We start from the raw sequence: 17,325 nt of genomic DNA, 5'->3' as shown, positions 1-17,325 counted from the left end.
GAATAAAGAAATTTAAAAGTCTTGATACGAAGTAAATAAGGTCATTTTCTTCAAAGAATTATACTTAATCTGTACAGAAAGAAAGGAAAACACACTTTGATTCTAAATAAGGAAGATGTTTTGGACGACTGGAGTCATTTCATTAATGGAAGTGGGTATCTTTAAACCTGTGCACCACAGTATTGGACACTTTAGAATTAGCTGATCCTCTATCTGGAATGGCATAAGAGGAGTCTAGATATTAGGAATGAAATTATACCATGTGACTAATACAGTTCAATTAACTCTGAAGATTCTTTAAGCCATTCAAATCACACACTTTCAGTGGACATGTACGCACTAAGTGAGAAGGCTCAAAGGGTGAACCATTTTAGATATCTGTATCCAAATCACCTGATTTTTTTAAAAAAATTAATATTCCTGGGCTTTGTAACTTCTGTTCCCCAAATGAATGTTAAGAGTTCCAGAAATCTGTATTTTTTGCACATAAATACCAAGATTTATTTAGGTATAACACACATTATCCATTAGCTTCGGATGTGTTCCACAGAGAGACCAAGACAGGAAGCAGAAGCCATTTTCCAAAGTCCTATTATTTTTATTGCTGCCTGGTACTCCCCATGTCTATGTGCAAAATGGCAATCACAATGACCAGATCTGACCACACTGCAAACTAAACATGTAAAAAAATAAATGCTCTTCCTTTTAAGAAACTATAGTATGGTGTTAATCATCTAAATGACCAATTTTAAAATGTCAAAGAACACTTTGCTTACTAAAGCCATGATTCTAGTAAAATCATAGATATGTCTTACATACTTACTAAGATTAAAAAAGAGTGTTTCCTAAGATTCAGAAAAGTTTGAAGTGCTTTGAGAGAAAACCTGAAGTGACTAAAAGAAAATAAAATGAACAACAGCCTTAAAAACCAAATTAAATCTTAAAACAAAACAACAACAACAAAAAAAAAAAAAACCAAACTGGTTCCTCATCAACTATACACATTTGGAAAAGGCAGTCTGAGAAACAACCACTTTTAAGGATTCCGGTAAACAAGAACTCACATAAGTTCTTTTTGAAACAAAACAAAACAAAATAAAACAAAACCCCATACCTTTATTTGTTTTTATGTGGTGCTGAGGATGGGACCCAGTGACTTATATGTGCTAGGCAAGTGCTGTACCACTGAGCCCCAGCCCTCACATGTTTTTCATGGTAATATTAGGGTGTTATTTTGTATTATTTTTCAAAATTACAAATGCATAATTTTGACTAATAATTCCACTTCCAGGAATTCATCTTATATTTTCACGTGTGAACAATAAACATAAAAACATTTTGGTAACTGCAAAAGACTTAAAAACAATTTTAAAATTCAATCTGCAGCTATTTCAACAATGATACATTTATGCACTATACAGCCATGAGGAATAAGAAAATTCTTTATACACTTAAGCATAAAACTTTTTGAGGTGCATTATTAAATGAAAAAGCAGGATGCACCTAAGTACTAATTGTTCCTATTGGCATAAACACAAAAGAAAAAAGAAAAATTGGTATAAAATATTTGAAGAAATAAGTATGAAATATTACAAAAAATAAGAAAAAATCCAGAAAAAGCACTGCCTAGGAATAAAAATATTATCCACATAAGGGTCTAAAGCTTGCACATGCATTTGTTTTTACAAAACAATAAGCAAAGAAGAATCAAGTGACAGCAGGAAATTGCTTCACTAAGACCATGTGGAAACTATAGAGGAGACAAAATTCTGTTAATGATGTCTGAAATGCCATTCTAGTAAAAATCTAGCATTCCAAACTACTCCCCCCCAAAGAAATAGGTCGATTAATATTTTTTATTTTGTAATCCAGTTACTTTATACTCATCTGACAAGTTAAATGGATCTGCACCTATCATACTCAAATGTATAAAAAAGAAGGGTAAGAAAAAGCCAAAATGGGCATTTAACATTTTATGTCAGAAAGTAGTAAAATGCAATATAAGCTTTTAGATTAAGAAGTTCAAGGAAGCATCTTCTCCCAAAACAAAGGGGGAAGGACTAAATTCTGTGTGAACAAAAGCTAAGACCAAGACAGAATACATCTAATTGGCTATTTTAAAAAGTTAATTCTTGATCTTCTGATAAAATAAGTTATATCATACTAAGAAAGATTAGAAGCTGGGTTGAGTTGAGTTGTGATTACAATTCAAGCAACTGGGTCTGAATTTTGACCTTAAAGTTGCATGTATGCAAAAGCTGATTTTATATAGGTGAGAGTTTTAGTGAAAGAGGTCAGGAGTACTGAGACCCCACTCACCAACAAGTATGCTGTTGACATAAACTGGTTGTATAAAGTGACTCAACAGTGCTCCCTGTACACCCAGCACTTCCCATCCTGTCAACTTGTCACTTGAGGACATACTATTCACTCTATTAACAACATCTGCAGGACAGTAAACAGTCAGGTAAATTCTGCCTTCAACAGCCACATGGAGACTCAGTTCTTCATTGGCTTCAAATGCAGATATAGAATGTGGATTCAGATACCTGGAGAAAGAAAAGTTTCATCTTTAAAAAAGAAACACAGTTGACAAAGTAAAATATAGATGTTCCTAAGCCCTGTCCCCTACCAGGTTTAATTTGCCTGTATATACGGAATTCTAGTAACAGAAACAGATGTAAACACCAAACAAAGCAGGAATGGATTCACTAGTCCACAAGATTAATACAAAACAGACATTAGCCATATTTAGAATTTCAGCACAATTTTTATATTATCAACATTTTATGTCTCGTAAAATCACATTAAAACTATTTTTTTGTCCTTATCATAGTTATTTCCTTCCTCTGTGTACAATTTTTTTTTAAACTACAGGATGGTAAAATAGAAACAAAACTGACAATTTTTATTCAAGATTCACCTCTAATAAATTGATAAAAGAATAAAATCTAAAATCACTTTTCTTGAAGTTTCTCTCTAGGGAAAGTTACCCTTATTTTCAAATGTGTTAGTGGAAAGATTTTTAATCAAAACATTACCCATATTTATCCCCAGATGGTAAGACTTGAGGAGAATTTTACTTTCTTCATGGTGCTTGCCTATACTTTTAAAATTTTATGCTACTTGATACTATTTATTCATCAAAACAATGAAGTTATGACCATAAATTTTTCCTGACTTTCATATTTATATATTAACAGTGCATAAACCCACACTTCACTAATGTTTGTCTTCAAAATAGAAAGGAGAAGATTTTCAATAGCATAGAAAGTAAAGTACATGAAATTTTTAAATACTAGTCATATTGTAGTAAGTTGAAAAGAGGGTGGGGAAAGGATTTGTGGACCCCTGCAGGTCACAAACAACAATGTGGGAACATATGAATTTACTTGTTCTACAGTTTCAGAAAATATGCAGTAGTCACCCTATTATCTTTTAAAAACAACTTCCCTAATACTTACAACCGTGACTTAATCTGGGCTGATCCTTTAGGCAACTGGTTCATATACAGATAAATGTTGATATCCTGTTTCAGAGTGAGTAGATTAGAAGCTGGATCTGTATAAAATATTGATTTTTCCATCATAGCAGGATTTTTGCTATAGAAGAGTAGAAGCTGTCTATAAAAGTACCTAAAATAAATGTTATAACTTTGTTAAGTAATAAAATTCATAAAAGATGTTTCTTAATGAACATATAATCAGTGTGCCAAGAATAAAGTCCCATTATATCAAAGTTTTCATATGGATAAGAACTTGAAAAATCAAGAACCCTTAATTCAATGAAAAATTAATTCCCTTAAGAAGTCCTCAGATGGAAGACAGTCTGCCCTGTATCCTGCAGTAAAACACCAATCCTTGACTATGATTCCACCTCCATTATATATCCTATAGAAGACCCATTGGTCTACTGATTCCTCCCCCAGTCCCTCAAGTGAACAGCCCCTTCTCTACCGCAACAAATTATTTCAACAACACTATCACTATCAATAATAGAAGTTCTGCTCCTTAGTGGTTTAAAAAAAAAAACATAGAAAAAAGTGCTATGGGATAGACTCAAACAAAAAAGTTTTTTCTCAGCATAGGAAAAAATCAATAATGTGACAAGAGAGCCTACAGAGTGGGAGAAAATCTTTACCACACACACTGCAGACAGAGCACTGATCTCCAAAGTTTATAAAGAATTTAAAAAACTTTATACCCAAAATACAAAGAACCCAATCAATAAATGGGCTAAGGAAATGGGCAGACACTTCACAGAAGATATACAGGTGATCAACCAATATATGAAAAAGTGTTCATCATCCCTAGTAATTAGAGAAATGCAAATTAAAACCACCCTAAGATTTCATCTAATTGTAATTAGAATGGCTATTATCAAGAACGCAAGCAATAATAAGTGTTGGCATGGATGAGGGGGAAAAGGCACACTTGTACATTGCTGGTAGAGTTGCACATTGGTGCAGCCACTCTGGAAAGCAGTGTGGAGATTCTTCAGAAAACTTGGAATGGACCCTCCATTTGACTCAGATATCCCACTCCTTGGTTTATACCCAAAGGACTTAAAATCAGCATACTACAGTGATGCAGCCACATCAATGTTCATAGCAGCTCAATTCACAATAGCTAGATTGTGGAACCAACCTAGATGCTGTTCAACTGACAAATGGATAAAGAAACTGTGGTATATATACACAATGGAATATTACTCAGGCATAAAGAATAATAAAATTATGGCATTTGCTGGCAAATTTGCTGGTAAAAGCTGGAAAATATGCTAGAGAAATAGGCCAACTCCAAAAAACCGAAGGCCAAATGTTTTCTCTGGTAAGTGCATGAAAAAAAAAAGTATAACTACCACAAGTTGTATTAAAAAATGAAGCAGGTACACACCTGTAATTTCATTGGCTTAGGAGGTTAAGACAAGAGGGTTGAAGTTCAAAAGCCAGCCTCATCAACCTAACGAGACTGTCTCAAAAAAAAAAGGGGGGGGGGGCTGATGATGTTGCTCAGAGGTGTTGCTCACCCCTGGATTCAATCCCCAGTACCAAAACAAAACAAAAAACTCAGCACCACCACCACCAAAACAACAACAACAAAAAATAGATCTCCTGAAAGACTACAACTAATTAAACTAGGGAAAACTACTTTGCTTATTTAAAAACCACAATTCTAAAATGTACTCCATTCAATCACACCATTGGAAATACGTAATAAAGTAAGCACCAGTGTACAACAATGCCAAACATGGGCAGAAATAAATGTTAAAAGTGAGAACTTTACAGAGGTCAAATAATTTCATCAGTACCAAAGGGGGATGGGAGGACAAGGAGTTGTAAGACCCTCATGGACTTCTCCAATTACTTTTAAGATTAAAGGATTCTTTTCATTAGAGATACATGCTTACATTTTTCAGATAGGATATACCTAAATTTATTTTTAAATACTCCAGCAAAGAAAACAACAACAAGAAAAAGTGAGAATTCAGTGATTAAACAAAAACAGAATAATGGAAATGGAATTTACTATCCTATTTTCATTTGTATTGGAAATTTCCATAAGAAGTAGTTTGATGAAAGTGAACTTTGGAGAACCAAAAGCTGGTGGATACTCTAGGAGGTAACACCCATTTCTCACTGTTTATGTTTTAATAAGAAGTTTTCAGAATGTAACATTTCTGGCTTCTCTATCATATGCTCTTCATTCCTCTTGCAAGCAGAGCAACAGATGATTCTAGAAAAAGAAGCTAGGCATATTCACCTCTGTCCCTTTCCTTCTCTTTGGTATCTGTCAGTCTGAAGGACATTTTACTCTGCTAGAGGATGCATTGACCTCATAAATTGGAAACTTGTCAGTTTTTGGTGCTGCCCTTGGATAAGTGTGGCTAATTCAGAGGTGAAAAAAGATGGAGTGTACTTGATGCAAATCTAAAACTATACTTTCCAATAACTTTAGTCAGTTAAATGGCATTTTTTCCTTACACTTTAAGACTCTTAAAACTTAGTTCACAAGTACTTAATGGAAGTTATTAAAATTCACATAAGGCATTATAATAAGATTTACAAAGGTTATCATTATATAATTAGATGACCGAGATAAGGAAGAGACTATCATATCCTTGGAACAATGGTCACCAAAATTCCATTTTTTTTTTTTTTTTTGTTACCAGGGATTAAACTCAGGGGCTCTTGACTACTGAGCCACATTCCCATCCCTATTTTGTATTTTACTTAGAGACAGGGTCTGAGTGGCTTAGTGCCTCACTGTTGCTGACTCTGGCTTTGAACTCGAGATCCTCCTGCCTTAGCCTCCTGAGCTGCTGGGATCACAGGTGCAGGCATGGCACCTGGAAAGAGCACTGATATTTCGTGGCATCACATATCTGTTACCTTACCTAAGGAGAGACCTTCTTGCTGTAACAACAGCGTGAGTGTCATGTAGCACTCTTCCATTTGGCTTGATGCACTGGCTGTAATTGTATTCACCTGTGCCCACAGCCACAACTTCATGATGCCCCACTGAAAGGAAAAGGTTAACAGTAGCAAGTTACTCTTTCTTATGTCCCATCCCACTTCTAGTCTACCATTTTAACTGGGTAAAACATATTAACCAACCCACAGTTTCAAATAGAGCCTTAAGAGTCTTTTAAGAAGCAAAATTCAGTATCTCAAAAAAGCAGCATGGTGCTTTAAATTTTTGCCACAATCAACAGTATCACCAAATATCCTTGGATTTCAAAGATGCCCCTATTTCTTCCTCATCTAGATTCATGTGACATTCTAAGAGGCTTCATTTGCAATTCTACTTAAAACCGTCTATATAAAATGCCTCTCAAATCCATTCAGAGGCTCTATGAACCAAACTGTTTTTCTCTGTTCTACTAAAACCATTTTGAAAAGAAACTGGAGACATTTTCCAGTAGCTTTGCTTCATTCACATTCTGCTGTGCCCACTTGAAATTCCTGTGAAATTCTAAGCTTCCAAAATACACAATTCAAATTGGCAGTCTTCCCCCCCCACCCCATATTCTATAGGGCCTTTCAACAGACTACTGACTAGTTCATTGCTTTTTTCCACATAAATATTTCCTTTTAAATATTGTCCTCATTCTATCTTTTGCTTCTGGGATGATTTCAGAAAATCTCTAGTCTTAAGATTTTTGAACAAATTTCAATTTACATTTACAACTACCTGAAGAACTTTTTCTAATTTAACAAAAACTGCTGAGGTCCTAGCAACTATCAGGTTCTGAAGCAGATGCTAGGACTAGCATGTGAAGCAAGACATGTCCTCATGAAGCTTCTAGTAGGAGAGACAAAACAAAACAAAACACCAGACAAACCCCAAACTGTAGTAAGTGCTTTGAAGGAAACACAGAATTGATGTGAAGAACAATCATATGGTACTTCATGTTGACTAATTGCATAATCCTTTCTTAATAAGCATGAACCTAAACTTTAGTGTGAGGAGTAAGCAGCATGAGGAGGGAAAGGTATTCAAAAAGAAAAAAATGTCAAAAGGTCAAAAGAAAAAAATGCAACACACCACCCTGAGCAGAGAGAGGGGACCGTAGAGCTCCTCCACATTTTCATCTAAATCCTTTTGACTCAGAGTTTTTTTCATGCAATTATTTCACAGTTTTAATTGTGCCCAATTTGAATGTCACACCCATGTTTAAAAAGGACTCCCATGTGGTCTGAACCAGGTGGAATATAACAGTAAGATCATGTGGTGTTTTTGTAGTGTGCACTCTTTCTCCTTTATCAGCTCAGGTTTTTATTGTTTACTGAAATATCACTGCATATTGGTGACACAGCATGACACAGCAGCAACCAACACAGTCATTTTGTTGTTCGAAAGCCTAGTTAGGAATTGTAATTCATTTTGAAATTCTTTTGACTTAGGTATCACTAGAATATCCTCCTGTATGCATTGACTCATGTCTTGCCCACCACATATTTCAGTCATGATCATATTAGTTACAATGTTTGGGAAAATGTCACTTGCCCATGTGATGAGCCTCCCTTTTATTCTCTACCCAAAACATTGCTTAGTGTATTTAGAAATTCAAGGGAGGACTGGGTCTTCTGGCATTTGTTTGAAGCCACTTATTTAAAAAATATTGTTCTATTTTTAATTGACACAGAATGATTGTACATGTTTATGGGGTGCCATTGATATTGATATTTTCAATGTGTAGTGATTAGGGGAATTAGCATTACTATCATCTTAAACACTTGTCATTTCTTTGTGTTGGTTACAGTCAAAATTCTCTCTTCAAGGTATTTTAATATATATAATAAATTGTCATAAAGTACATTTTCCCTTTATACTGTGAAGCTCTGGAATTTATTCCTCCTTTCTAATTGTATTTTGGTACCTGTTCACCAGTCTCTCCCTAGCTCCCTTGTCTCCTAACCTTCTAGCCTCTAAAGACTACCATTCTACCCTCTATTTCTATTGGATCCACTTTTTAAACTTCTTCCTATAGGAAGAGATCATGTGGTACTTGTTTTTCAGTGTGTGGTTTATTTCCCTTATCATAATAATCTCTATTTCATTTATATTGCTTCAAATGACAGGATTTCATTATTTTTGTGACCAAATCATACTTCACAGTATGCATATCTTCTTTATGCATTTGTTAGCTGATGGGCATTTATGCTGTTTCCATTTCTTGTCTGTCATGAGCAGTGCTGCAGTAAACATCCAAGTTAGTACAGGTGTCCCTTTGACACTCTGACTTCCTTCCCTTTGGATATGTACTTGGTAGTGGAGTTGCTGGTTCACATGTGTTCTATTTTTATTTTTTTAGGCCTCCATACCATTTTCCAAAATGGCTATACTCATTTATAGATACACCAAGAGCATAGCTAGTTTCCCTTTCTTCCACATCCTTGCCTGCATTTGTTTTCTTTTGTCTTTGTGATAATAGCCATTATAACTGGGGTGAAGTGATATCTCTGTAGTTTTACTTGCATATCCCTAATGATTAGTGCTTTTGGGAGGGATGTCCTTGTACTTCATTGAGAAGTACCTTTGAAAACTAAAAGTTAATTGCTCTTATATTTTGTGATCATTCTGTGCTAAAGTAAATGTTAACTGAAAGTATTCATTCATTCTATATATATTGAGCACCTACAAAGTGCAAGGCCCTGTTCTAGGTGCTGTGATATAGTGGTGGCAGACAGAAAAGACAGATTTCTTACCCTCAGGGAGCTTATGTTCTAAAGTCAGGGAGAAAAAGTATTCAAATTCTGTCTCTGTCATAACAAGTTCTCTGAAGGAAAATGTATGTTTATGTCAGGAGTATAGAAAATAAGGGGAATATTATTCTACATTATAGAAGGTATATTAGTTTCCTGTTGGTATGTAAAAAGTTACCACAAGCATAGTGACTTCAAACAGTAGCCATTTGTTTTTTCACAGTACCTGTGGGTCAGAAGAATGAGCATAGTTCAGCTTGGTTACCTGCTCATTGTCTCAAAGGCTGAGTATAAAACCATGCTCTGCTGGAGCTGAAGGTCTTTCAAGCTTATGTGGGTTATTGGCAAAGTTCAATTCTTTGCAGTTGTGGGCTGAAGCCCTTAGCTCTTGCAGGCCACCCCTTCCACAGAAGTTTCTATACTATAACTGCTTTCTCAAGAGCAGCAGGAGACCATTTTCCCTCCCCTCCAAAGCCTCAGTCCTGCAGGTAATGATTTTGCCTATTAAGTCAGTCTTACCTAGGGTAACCTCTGCTTTGATGAACTCAAAATCAAATGATTAAAAGCCTGGATTAAGTCTGCAAAATTCCTACAATTTTGCCATGTATTGTAACTTAATCCAAAGTGACATCCTATCTTATTTTCCCATCCTGTTTATATTGTACAGGGCATGGATACCAGGAAGCAGAACTATTATGGTTGTCCTAGCATTCTGCCTATCACAGAACCTGTGGTAGAAGTGAGGAATCAAACCACAAGGTAGAGTGAACAGCAATTGTAAGGTTTGATTTGGGAAGCAAGTTTTAAGCAGTTATAAAAACAGCCAGGAAACTGGTATGACCAGAGTGCTGGGGGGTGAGGTCTATAGTCAGTGCAGGAGCCTGTTCATGTAGGGCTCTGTAGCTTGCAGAAAAGACTTTGGCTTTCACTCTTTGAGGATGGGAAGCTGTTAGAGGTCCATAAGAAGAAGAGTGATATGATCTCAGTTAAATCTTAAAGTGAGCTCTGCAGTTGCTTGATAAAGAAATGACTACATAGAGACTATTTAGAGTGGTAGTAAGAGTCCCTAGACAGGTGACTGCAGTACTTCAGTGAGTGATAGTGTGACTTGAACCAGGGTGGGGACTAATAGACATAGTAAATAATAATTGAATTTGGGGTTGAAAGCAAGAACTCAAAGATTATTCAAAGTTTTGGTTATTTTGAAGTTGTACCTGAAGTTCTTCAAGTTCTTTCATGGTACTGGAATGTTCCTAAAATTAAAAATAAAACCTCTCACAACTCAACCAATGTTAAGAAATGTTAGAGGTTATAAAAAAAATCTGAGCCAAAGACTCAAAAAATTTGGTGACCTTTCAATATTTAAGAAATATACATCCAAATATCACACCTTAGATTCTCAAATTTAGAGCTGGCATACATTAAGCAATTAATGAATGCACAAATACTCCTTCAATAAGTCTTTTCCTCAAATAACATTTTGATAAAAATATGTCTATACATATGTGAATCATTTCACAGGATAATTTTTACCTTTATCTTCTGTTCCTTTTGAAGTTTTTCAGTTTCCAATTCCTTGTCCACCATTGCTTTGGATTTCTGGACTTCTAAAATCTGTAATTCTAATAACTTGGCATTAGACTGTAGTGTCTCCATACGAGCCAGGAGATCTTCATTATCAGAATTTAGTTTTTCACATTGGAAGGACAAATGGTTCATTATTGTAAACATACAGAAGATATATTCAAGAGAGGAAGAAAAGGTACATTAACAAGAATATTGGCAAAGTGTGAAAAATGAAGATTTCAAAATAAACTCCACAGGATGACAGTGTTAAATTTCAAAACCCATCACTGTTAATATTTATATGGTAAAATTTGTAAAAGACCGGATGCACCCCCAAGAGAACAAAAGATTAAAAAAAAAAAACAAAAAAAACCAGGAACAAAAACAAATCCAGTGGGACTGAGATTAGAGTAATAAGCAAGACAGGACAGTTGTTTTGTTAAATTCATTTCCTAATGGCAGGGGGTTTGTGGGGAAAGGGTGGAGAAAGAAAGAAATCTTATTTCTGATTGTATTTTAATTTTTTATGCAAAAAGTATTGGAGATTAAAAGATATTAAAATTTTCATGTCTGAATTTACTCAATTTGAAATTACCTGAAAAGTTGAATTTCTTAATTGTTTAGAAAGATCTTCCATTTGATGTTCAAAATTACTAGCACATTCTTTTCCCACATCCAACTGCTCTCATTGCTTATCATATTGTAATAAAAGATTCTTCAATAAAAGACACAAATATTTAACTTCAGGTTATTATTATTCATTCAATAGTTCAGATTGTATAATCAAGCAATCCTGACGTAAGATTTATAAGTCCATTTGAGATATTAAATATTTATATACAAAAATATGGCAATGAAAATATAAATCTACACATGAAAATATGATAAAAGATTAGTATTCTTAATATTTAAAGAGATCTTAAAAAACCCAATTTAAAATTTATAAATGAGCTTATTCTTCCTTCGTGAGCAAGTTACACCAGAGCTTGTTCCTTTATATTCTAAGAGACCTTATAATCTAATCCATTAATTTCCTCCAGAGGAAGACCAGGTGTATGAATTTTATGAAGTTCAATTTAAGAAAATACTTTTCAAAAATCCTAACCCATCCAAAATTATTTTGGTATGTGCAATAAAATAAAAAGCTAACTAAATCTTCTCAAATAGTTTTCTAATTCTCTTCTGGCACTGGGGATGAATTCACGGATGTTGTACCACTAAGCTATACCCCTAGTCCTTATTATTGAGGGGTCTTGCTAAATTGGTGAAGCTGGCCTAGAACTTGGGATCTTTCTGCCTCAGCCTCCCAAGTCACTGAACTGGGATCACAGGCATGTGCCACTGTGCCTGGTTACTAATTCCTTCTTCAGTGATTTCTTTCCTTCTTCCTTTTTTTTTTTTTTTTTTTTTTTTTTTTTTTGGTATCAGGGATTTAACCAGAGGCACTTAACCCCTGAGTCACATCTCCAGCCCTTTTAATTTTTTATTTAGAGACAGGGTCTCACTAAATTGTTCAGGGTCTCAGATAACTCTTTGAATTTTTGATTCTCCTGCCTTTCAAGTTGCTGGGATGACAGGTGTGTGCCACCATGCCTAGCAGTGATTTCTATTTTTAAATTTTCCTGGGATAGTATAGCTTAGTTGGTGAAAGAATAGATATGGAATAGTTGGTAAAATTCTACCTCTGCTATGTTATTTGTTTTGGGACTTTAAAGTCTCTTAAGAACTTTAAGTCTGTGACCTGGAGTCTCTATGCCTTAGATTTCTCACCTAAAAATTGGTGATGCTGATACCATACTTCTCGTAATTGTTTTGAGAATTGAGCATACTAAGGCATGTAAAGCACTTAGAAGAGAGCCTGGCATAAAAGTATGTGTTGCTGTTATACATAAGTCTCTGTTTCTTTTGTTAGATTAATCTGATTCTCACATTAGAATTCTACCATATTTCTATAGCTTGATAGCAAAAAAAAATTAGCGTGTAAAGAGGTCACTTTCCCTTTTACATTTTCAGAAAAATTAGCTAATCTTTCTAGTTTATTTTCCATTTAAAGTTTGGAATGATTGTTATGATCACCCCCCCAAAAAAACCACCCTAGAATTCTTAATGATATTGTTTTTGAATTTATAAACATTCTGAGAATTTGTATTTCAAATAATATTCAGTTACCCTACACAAGTTTTGAAGTTTTCTTCATTAAGTGCCCAAATGCTCATTAAAGTTCTCAAAATTTTATTTTTTGTCTACTATGGGATTTTCTTCTTTTTGTCAAATCCTATTTGATTACTGCTCATTCTGTTCTCATTCTCTTCCTGTTCACCTTGCTTTGCTACACAGTCTGTATTGCATCTTTTTTTTTCTGTTTGCCCATTATTACTACTGGAATTTAAGTCCCAAGAGGTCAGGAATTTAGGATTATTTGGTTGGTGGTAGTCTGTTTGGTTGACCACCATAAGGTCCAGAGCTTAGAATTTAGTCCAGTCATCTAAATATTTGCTGAACAAATACATGAAGAAATGTAATGACATTTATATTGCATTTGGTGATTTTGTTGGATTTTATTTTTTTATTTTTATAATAGAGACTTATTAAAGTAGATAAGCATATAACTTCCAGATAACAATACTTCCACTTTCCTGTTACAATTCGTGTTAAGCTTCATGTTCATTCAACTTGGTCAGAACAATATTAAATAGTAATACTAATAACAGACATCCTTTTCTTACTGGTTTTTATTAAGAAATCCCCAAACAGAATTTACTTTTAGAAAACAGTAGATAAAGGCACTATTTAATGGCTAGCCAGGGCTGGGGCTACAGCTCAGAGGTAGAGTGCTTGCCTAGTATGTGCAAAGCACTGGGTTTGATCCTTAGCACCACATAAAAATAAATAACATCTGCAACTAAAAAAAAAAATTAAAAGTCAATGAAGAGTTTAAAAAAAAAGTTTTAACCACTTAAAATCTTGACCTTAGGATTCACTACAATGTACAAAAGCAGAACAAAAACAAAAACAAAAAAAGCGGAGGAAAAAGAGATTTACTAACAAGCACAAAAATACAAGGTGATTGTTTTATAGATAGGACCTTTACATTTCCAGATTTTCAGTTCCTTCCTTCCATCTCTTCCTTCCTCATTTTTTTTCCCTGACGGTACTGGGAATTAAACCCAGGAGCACTCTAGTATGGAGCTACATACCCAGCCCTTTAATTTTTGAGACAGGGTCTTATTCAGTTGCCAAGGTTGACCTCAAACTTGTGATGCACTTGTCTTAGCTTCCTGAGTCCCTGGGATTACGTGTGTGTGCCCCTGTACTTGCTTTCCAGTTTTTTTTTTTTTTTCTTTTTTTTTTGCGGTGCTGGGTATTGAACCCAGGGCCTTGTGCTTGCGAGGCAGGCACTCTACCAACTGAGCCATATCCCCAGCCCTTTCCAGTTTCTTTTAACTGACTAGTTATGAATACAACTTGTTATAAAATAACTGTTTTACCTTTTAGCTTTCTGCCCCTTGAATGAGATCTCTCATGGAAGCAGACAACTGATCCTTTTCTGAACGAACAGATTCAAGTTCTTCCCTCAAAGTCTGGACCTATTATAAATATAGAGTAAAATTTAAGAGTTTTTCATGAACAGAAAAACTGTAGATTTTCTAAAATGTAAGATTCTTGAATCTTTTGTTTCTCAATTGGCTTACCTCTTTTCTGCTGGAATCGAGTTCTTTCTTTGCTTTCACAGTAACTAATTTTTTCTTATTTTTTCCTCCTCTTTGGATTCTTTTTCCAGATTTCCTAAAATCAGAAAATGAAAGAATTATACATGAAGTCAAACGGAAAAAATCACTCAAATTACCTGCTTATTTTAACCCTAGAAACTCATTTTTATTTTGGAACACAATTCAGTTTGAAGTTAAAATAGCCAAAACATCAATATCATCATTAAGTGAAAGTTTAATCATTCATTATCTAAGTAAAGCAAAAGTAAGAAATCTCCATTTTTTTCAGTTCTCTAAAACAGTACACTTTTAATAATCCTGGATTTGGAAAAGTTAAGACTCCTTTATGTTGGGTTTTCTGGAAATGTGGTATGCTAGGACTTTCAGTGGTGGTTGTAAATTGGGACAGTAGCAAAGGTAACAGATATGTATAAGTATCTATGTACAGTCCTCCTTTTGGTTGGTGGATTTGAGTTTCACAGCTAAATATGTAATATATTAGAAATACCCAATTATTTTCCCTTTAAGCTCTTTACTTTTCCTATATGAACTCTGGTGCTCAGGACTTTACTTTTTGGTATCTTTATATATATTTTAGTTGTAGGTGAACACAATACCTTTATTTTATTTTTATGTGGTGCTGAGGATTGAACCCAGGACCTCACACATGCTAGGCAAGTGTTCCACCACTGAACTACAACCCCAGCCCTTATTTTTTGATATCTTTACTAATGATCTGAATTCCTGTCCTTACCTATTAATCAGTGTGCACCTGTGCCACAGAGTGCAGCAAAGGTCAACTGTTCTACTTCTGCATTTCATTGCAATGCCATCTCACCTACTCTGGCATTAGACCAGCAATTTCACCTAGTGTATTTCACCAACAGTTTGTAAACATGCAACAAGAAAAATATCAAGAAACCAAGATCAGGAACAAATAGTGAGGTAGCTACAGAGGTCAGGGGAGAGAACACAATTAGGTGAAACATACAAAATATGTTATTTTTCCCATTTAAAAAAAAAAAAAAAACTCATGCCCTGCTTTTATAGAAAAACTCTCCCAAGAGTTTGCTCTCCAATTTCTCTTTCCCATGGTTTTCCTTGAATCCACTGCAATTAAGCTTAGACACTAGCACATCCTGCAACTCCTCTACATTGTTTAATCTAATGGTTAGTTTTAGCAGAACTTGCTATGGATAATGTTTCCCAACTTCTTTTACTTGTGCTTGTCTTTACTCACAAGAAATTTTCTGTTCCTTTTTTTTAACTCACTGGTTGCTCCTTCTCAATTTCCTTTGTTTTCCGCCTTTAAAAACAGGGAACTGTCTATCTCTGATCCTCTTTTTTCCATATTGCTGGGTGATTTGAATCACATATTTTTTTTATTAAAATATTTTTTATTTTTACAGACACATTTTGATTCATTGTACACAAATGGGGTACAACTTTTCATTTCTATGGTTTTTAATGCCTGCTATTTAACTACAAATTTTTATCTCTAGCCTAGTTCTCTCCCCTTAACTTCAGATTTACATTAGCATTCTATCTGACATTTTCACTTGAATTGGTATTAAAATTAGTCTAAAACTGAACAACCCACCATGTCCCAGTCACCCAACACAGAAACAGGGAGTTATTCTAAACTCTTTCAACTTCCCTTCTACCTTAATCAAATGGGTTATTAAATTAATGAATCATGAGCATGTTATACAACACTTCTAAATTTTCACTTTTAAATGGGAATAAAAGAGTTAGCCCATGTAAAACATAAAACATGTAAAATAAAAAAAAATAAGTATGAAGTCTCAATTCCTATGCACATTACACTAGCATGTTTATGACAAGGCCACTACATCTCCAGGAACTTACTGGTCTGATCCTTGACTTTGTAAATATTAACATACAAACACCTGCAGTTCCTTCTTGCTGCAATACCTTTCTTCTTGTTTCATATTTCCCAATCCTCAAGAACTAGCTGAAAACCCTTTTCTCTGATATTTTTGATAACTTACAACAGGCAACTTCCTGTGCTATCAGTACTATATCTTTGTTCACACCTCAGACTACTATAAAGCTCCCCTATGCAGTGAGCTCTTGGATGACCTTTCTATTAACAGTGTCTAGAACAGGTGGACATTCAAATAATATTTGCTCAATGAAAAATCCCCAAATAATCGTGTAACTACTTACAAATGATGTCACATAAGTGTTTTGTCAGATTAAATAGAAAGTGGCAATTGAAAGGAAATGGAGGTTCAAGGCAAAGGTGGCTCCTTATGTTTTTAACAACTCATTACTTAGCTACTTTATTTCTTGATCTATCCTTTTTTAAAAAAAATATATTTTTATGTTTTTTAATTTCCTGATCTATTCTAACCAGAATCTGTCTAATAGTGACAACATATAAAACCATAGTTACCTATTTTTTCTTCCAACTCTTTTACTGAAGAGAGTTGATCATTATTTATAGAAGGTGATTTCTCTATGGACTCCTAGATTTTATAGGGGAAAAGAAACCAATAACAGAATTTACTTACTTTCCCATAATTAAAAAAGCAAATTGATTATCTGTTTCTGTTGACACACTAGGTAATACTAACCTTATGTATATGGCATTTACTATAAGTACTAATAGTACTCAGGGGCAAGAGTAACATGTCAAATATCAAATACATATGTAAGAAAGAAATGATCAATGATGACTATAGTTTATCAGGTTTTACATCACAATTTTTAAAGAAAACCCTAAAAATGTAGCCAAAGTGAAACTGCCCACTTTTTTGCTCAATACTGCTCTTTAAGAAAGATACTACGCTTAAGAATCAAACTCAAATATCTTCA

At 34.4% G+C, this 17,325-nt stretch overlaps 1 protein-coding gene and 1 long non-coding RNA gene across 2 annotated transcripts in view; both read right to left on the bottom strand.

Moving 5' to 3' along the window:
• Window positions 1-9,272, bottom strand: part of LOC306652566 (adenosine deaminase domain-containing protein 1-like) — a gene marked incomplete at both ends in the record, with an annotated part of 32,701 nt that extends 23,429 nt beyond the window's left edge. The window contains 4 exons of the mRNA XM_079125393.1: window positions 2,320-2,549; window positions 3,465-3,602; window positions 6,397-6,520; window positions 9,212-9,272. Of these exons, the coding sequence (XP_078981519.1) occupies window positions 2,320-2,549; window positions 3,465-3,602; window positions 6,397-6,520; window positions 9,212-9,272 (553 nt within the window). The remainder of the gene's footprint in view (window positions 1-2,319; window positions 2,550-3,464; window positions 3,603-6,396; window positions 6,521-9,211) is intronic.
• Window positions 9,273-11,274: 2,002 nt separating this feature from the next.
• LOC306652564 lies at window positions 11,275-17,325 on the bottom strand. The gene is made up of 4 exons (XR_013761468.1): window positions 16,904-17,325; window positions 14,467-14,560; window positions 14,263-14,361; window positions 11,275-11,489 (listed from the first exon to the last, which is right to left on the bottom strand). It is a non-coding gene; the product is annotated as an uncharacterized lncRNA (long non-coding RNA).

This window comes from Sciurus vulgaris (assembly GCF_902686455.1).
Source record: "Sciurus vulgaris genome assembly, contig: HiC_scaffold_289_arrow_ctg1, whole genome shotgun sequence".
NCBI lineage: Eukaryota > Metazoa > Chordata > Mammalia > Rodentia > Sciuridae > Sciurus > Sciurus vulgaris.
The sequence above is the reverse complement of the archived record's forward strand: the minus strand, read 5'-3'. Positions and strand labels throughout refer to the sequence as shown.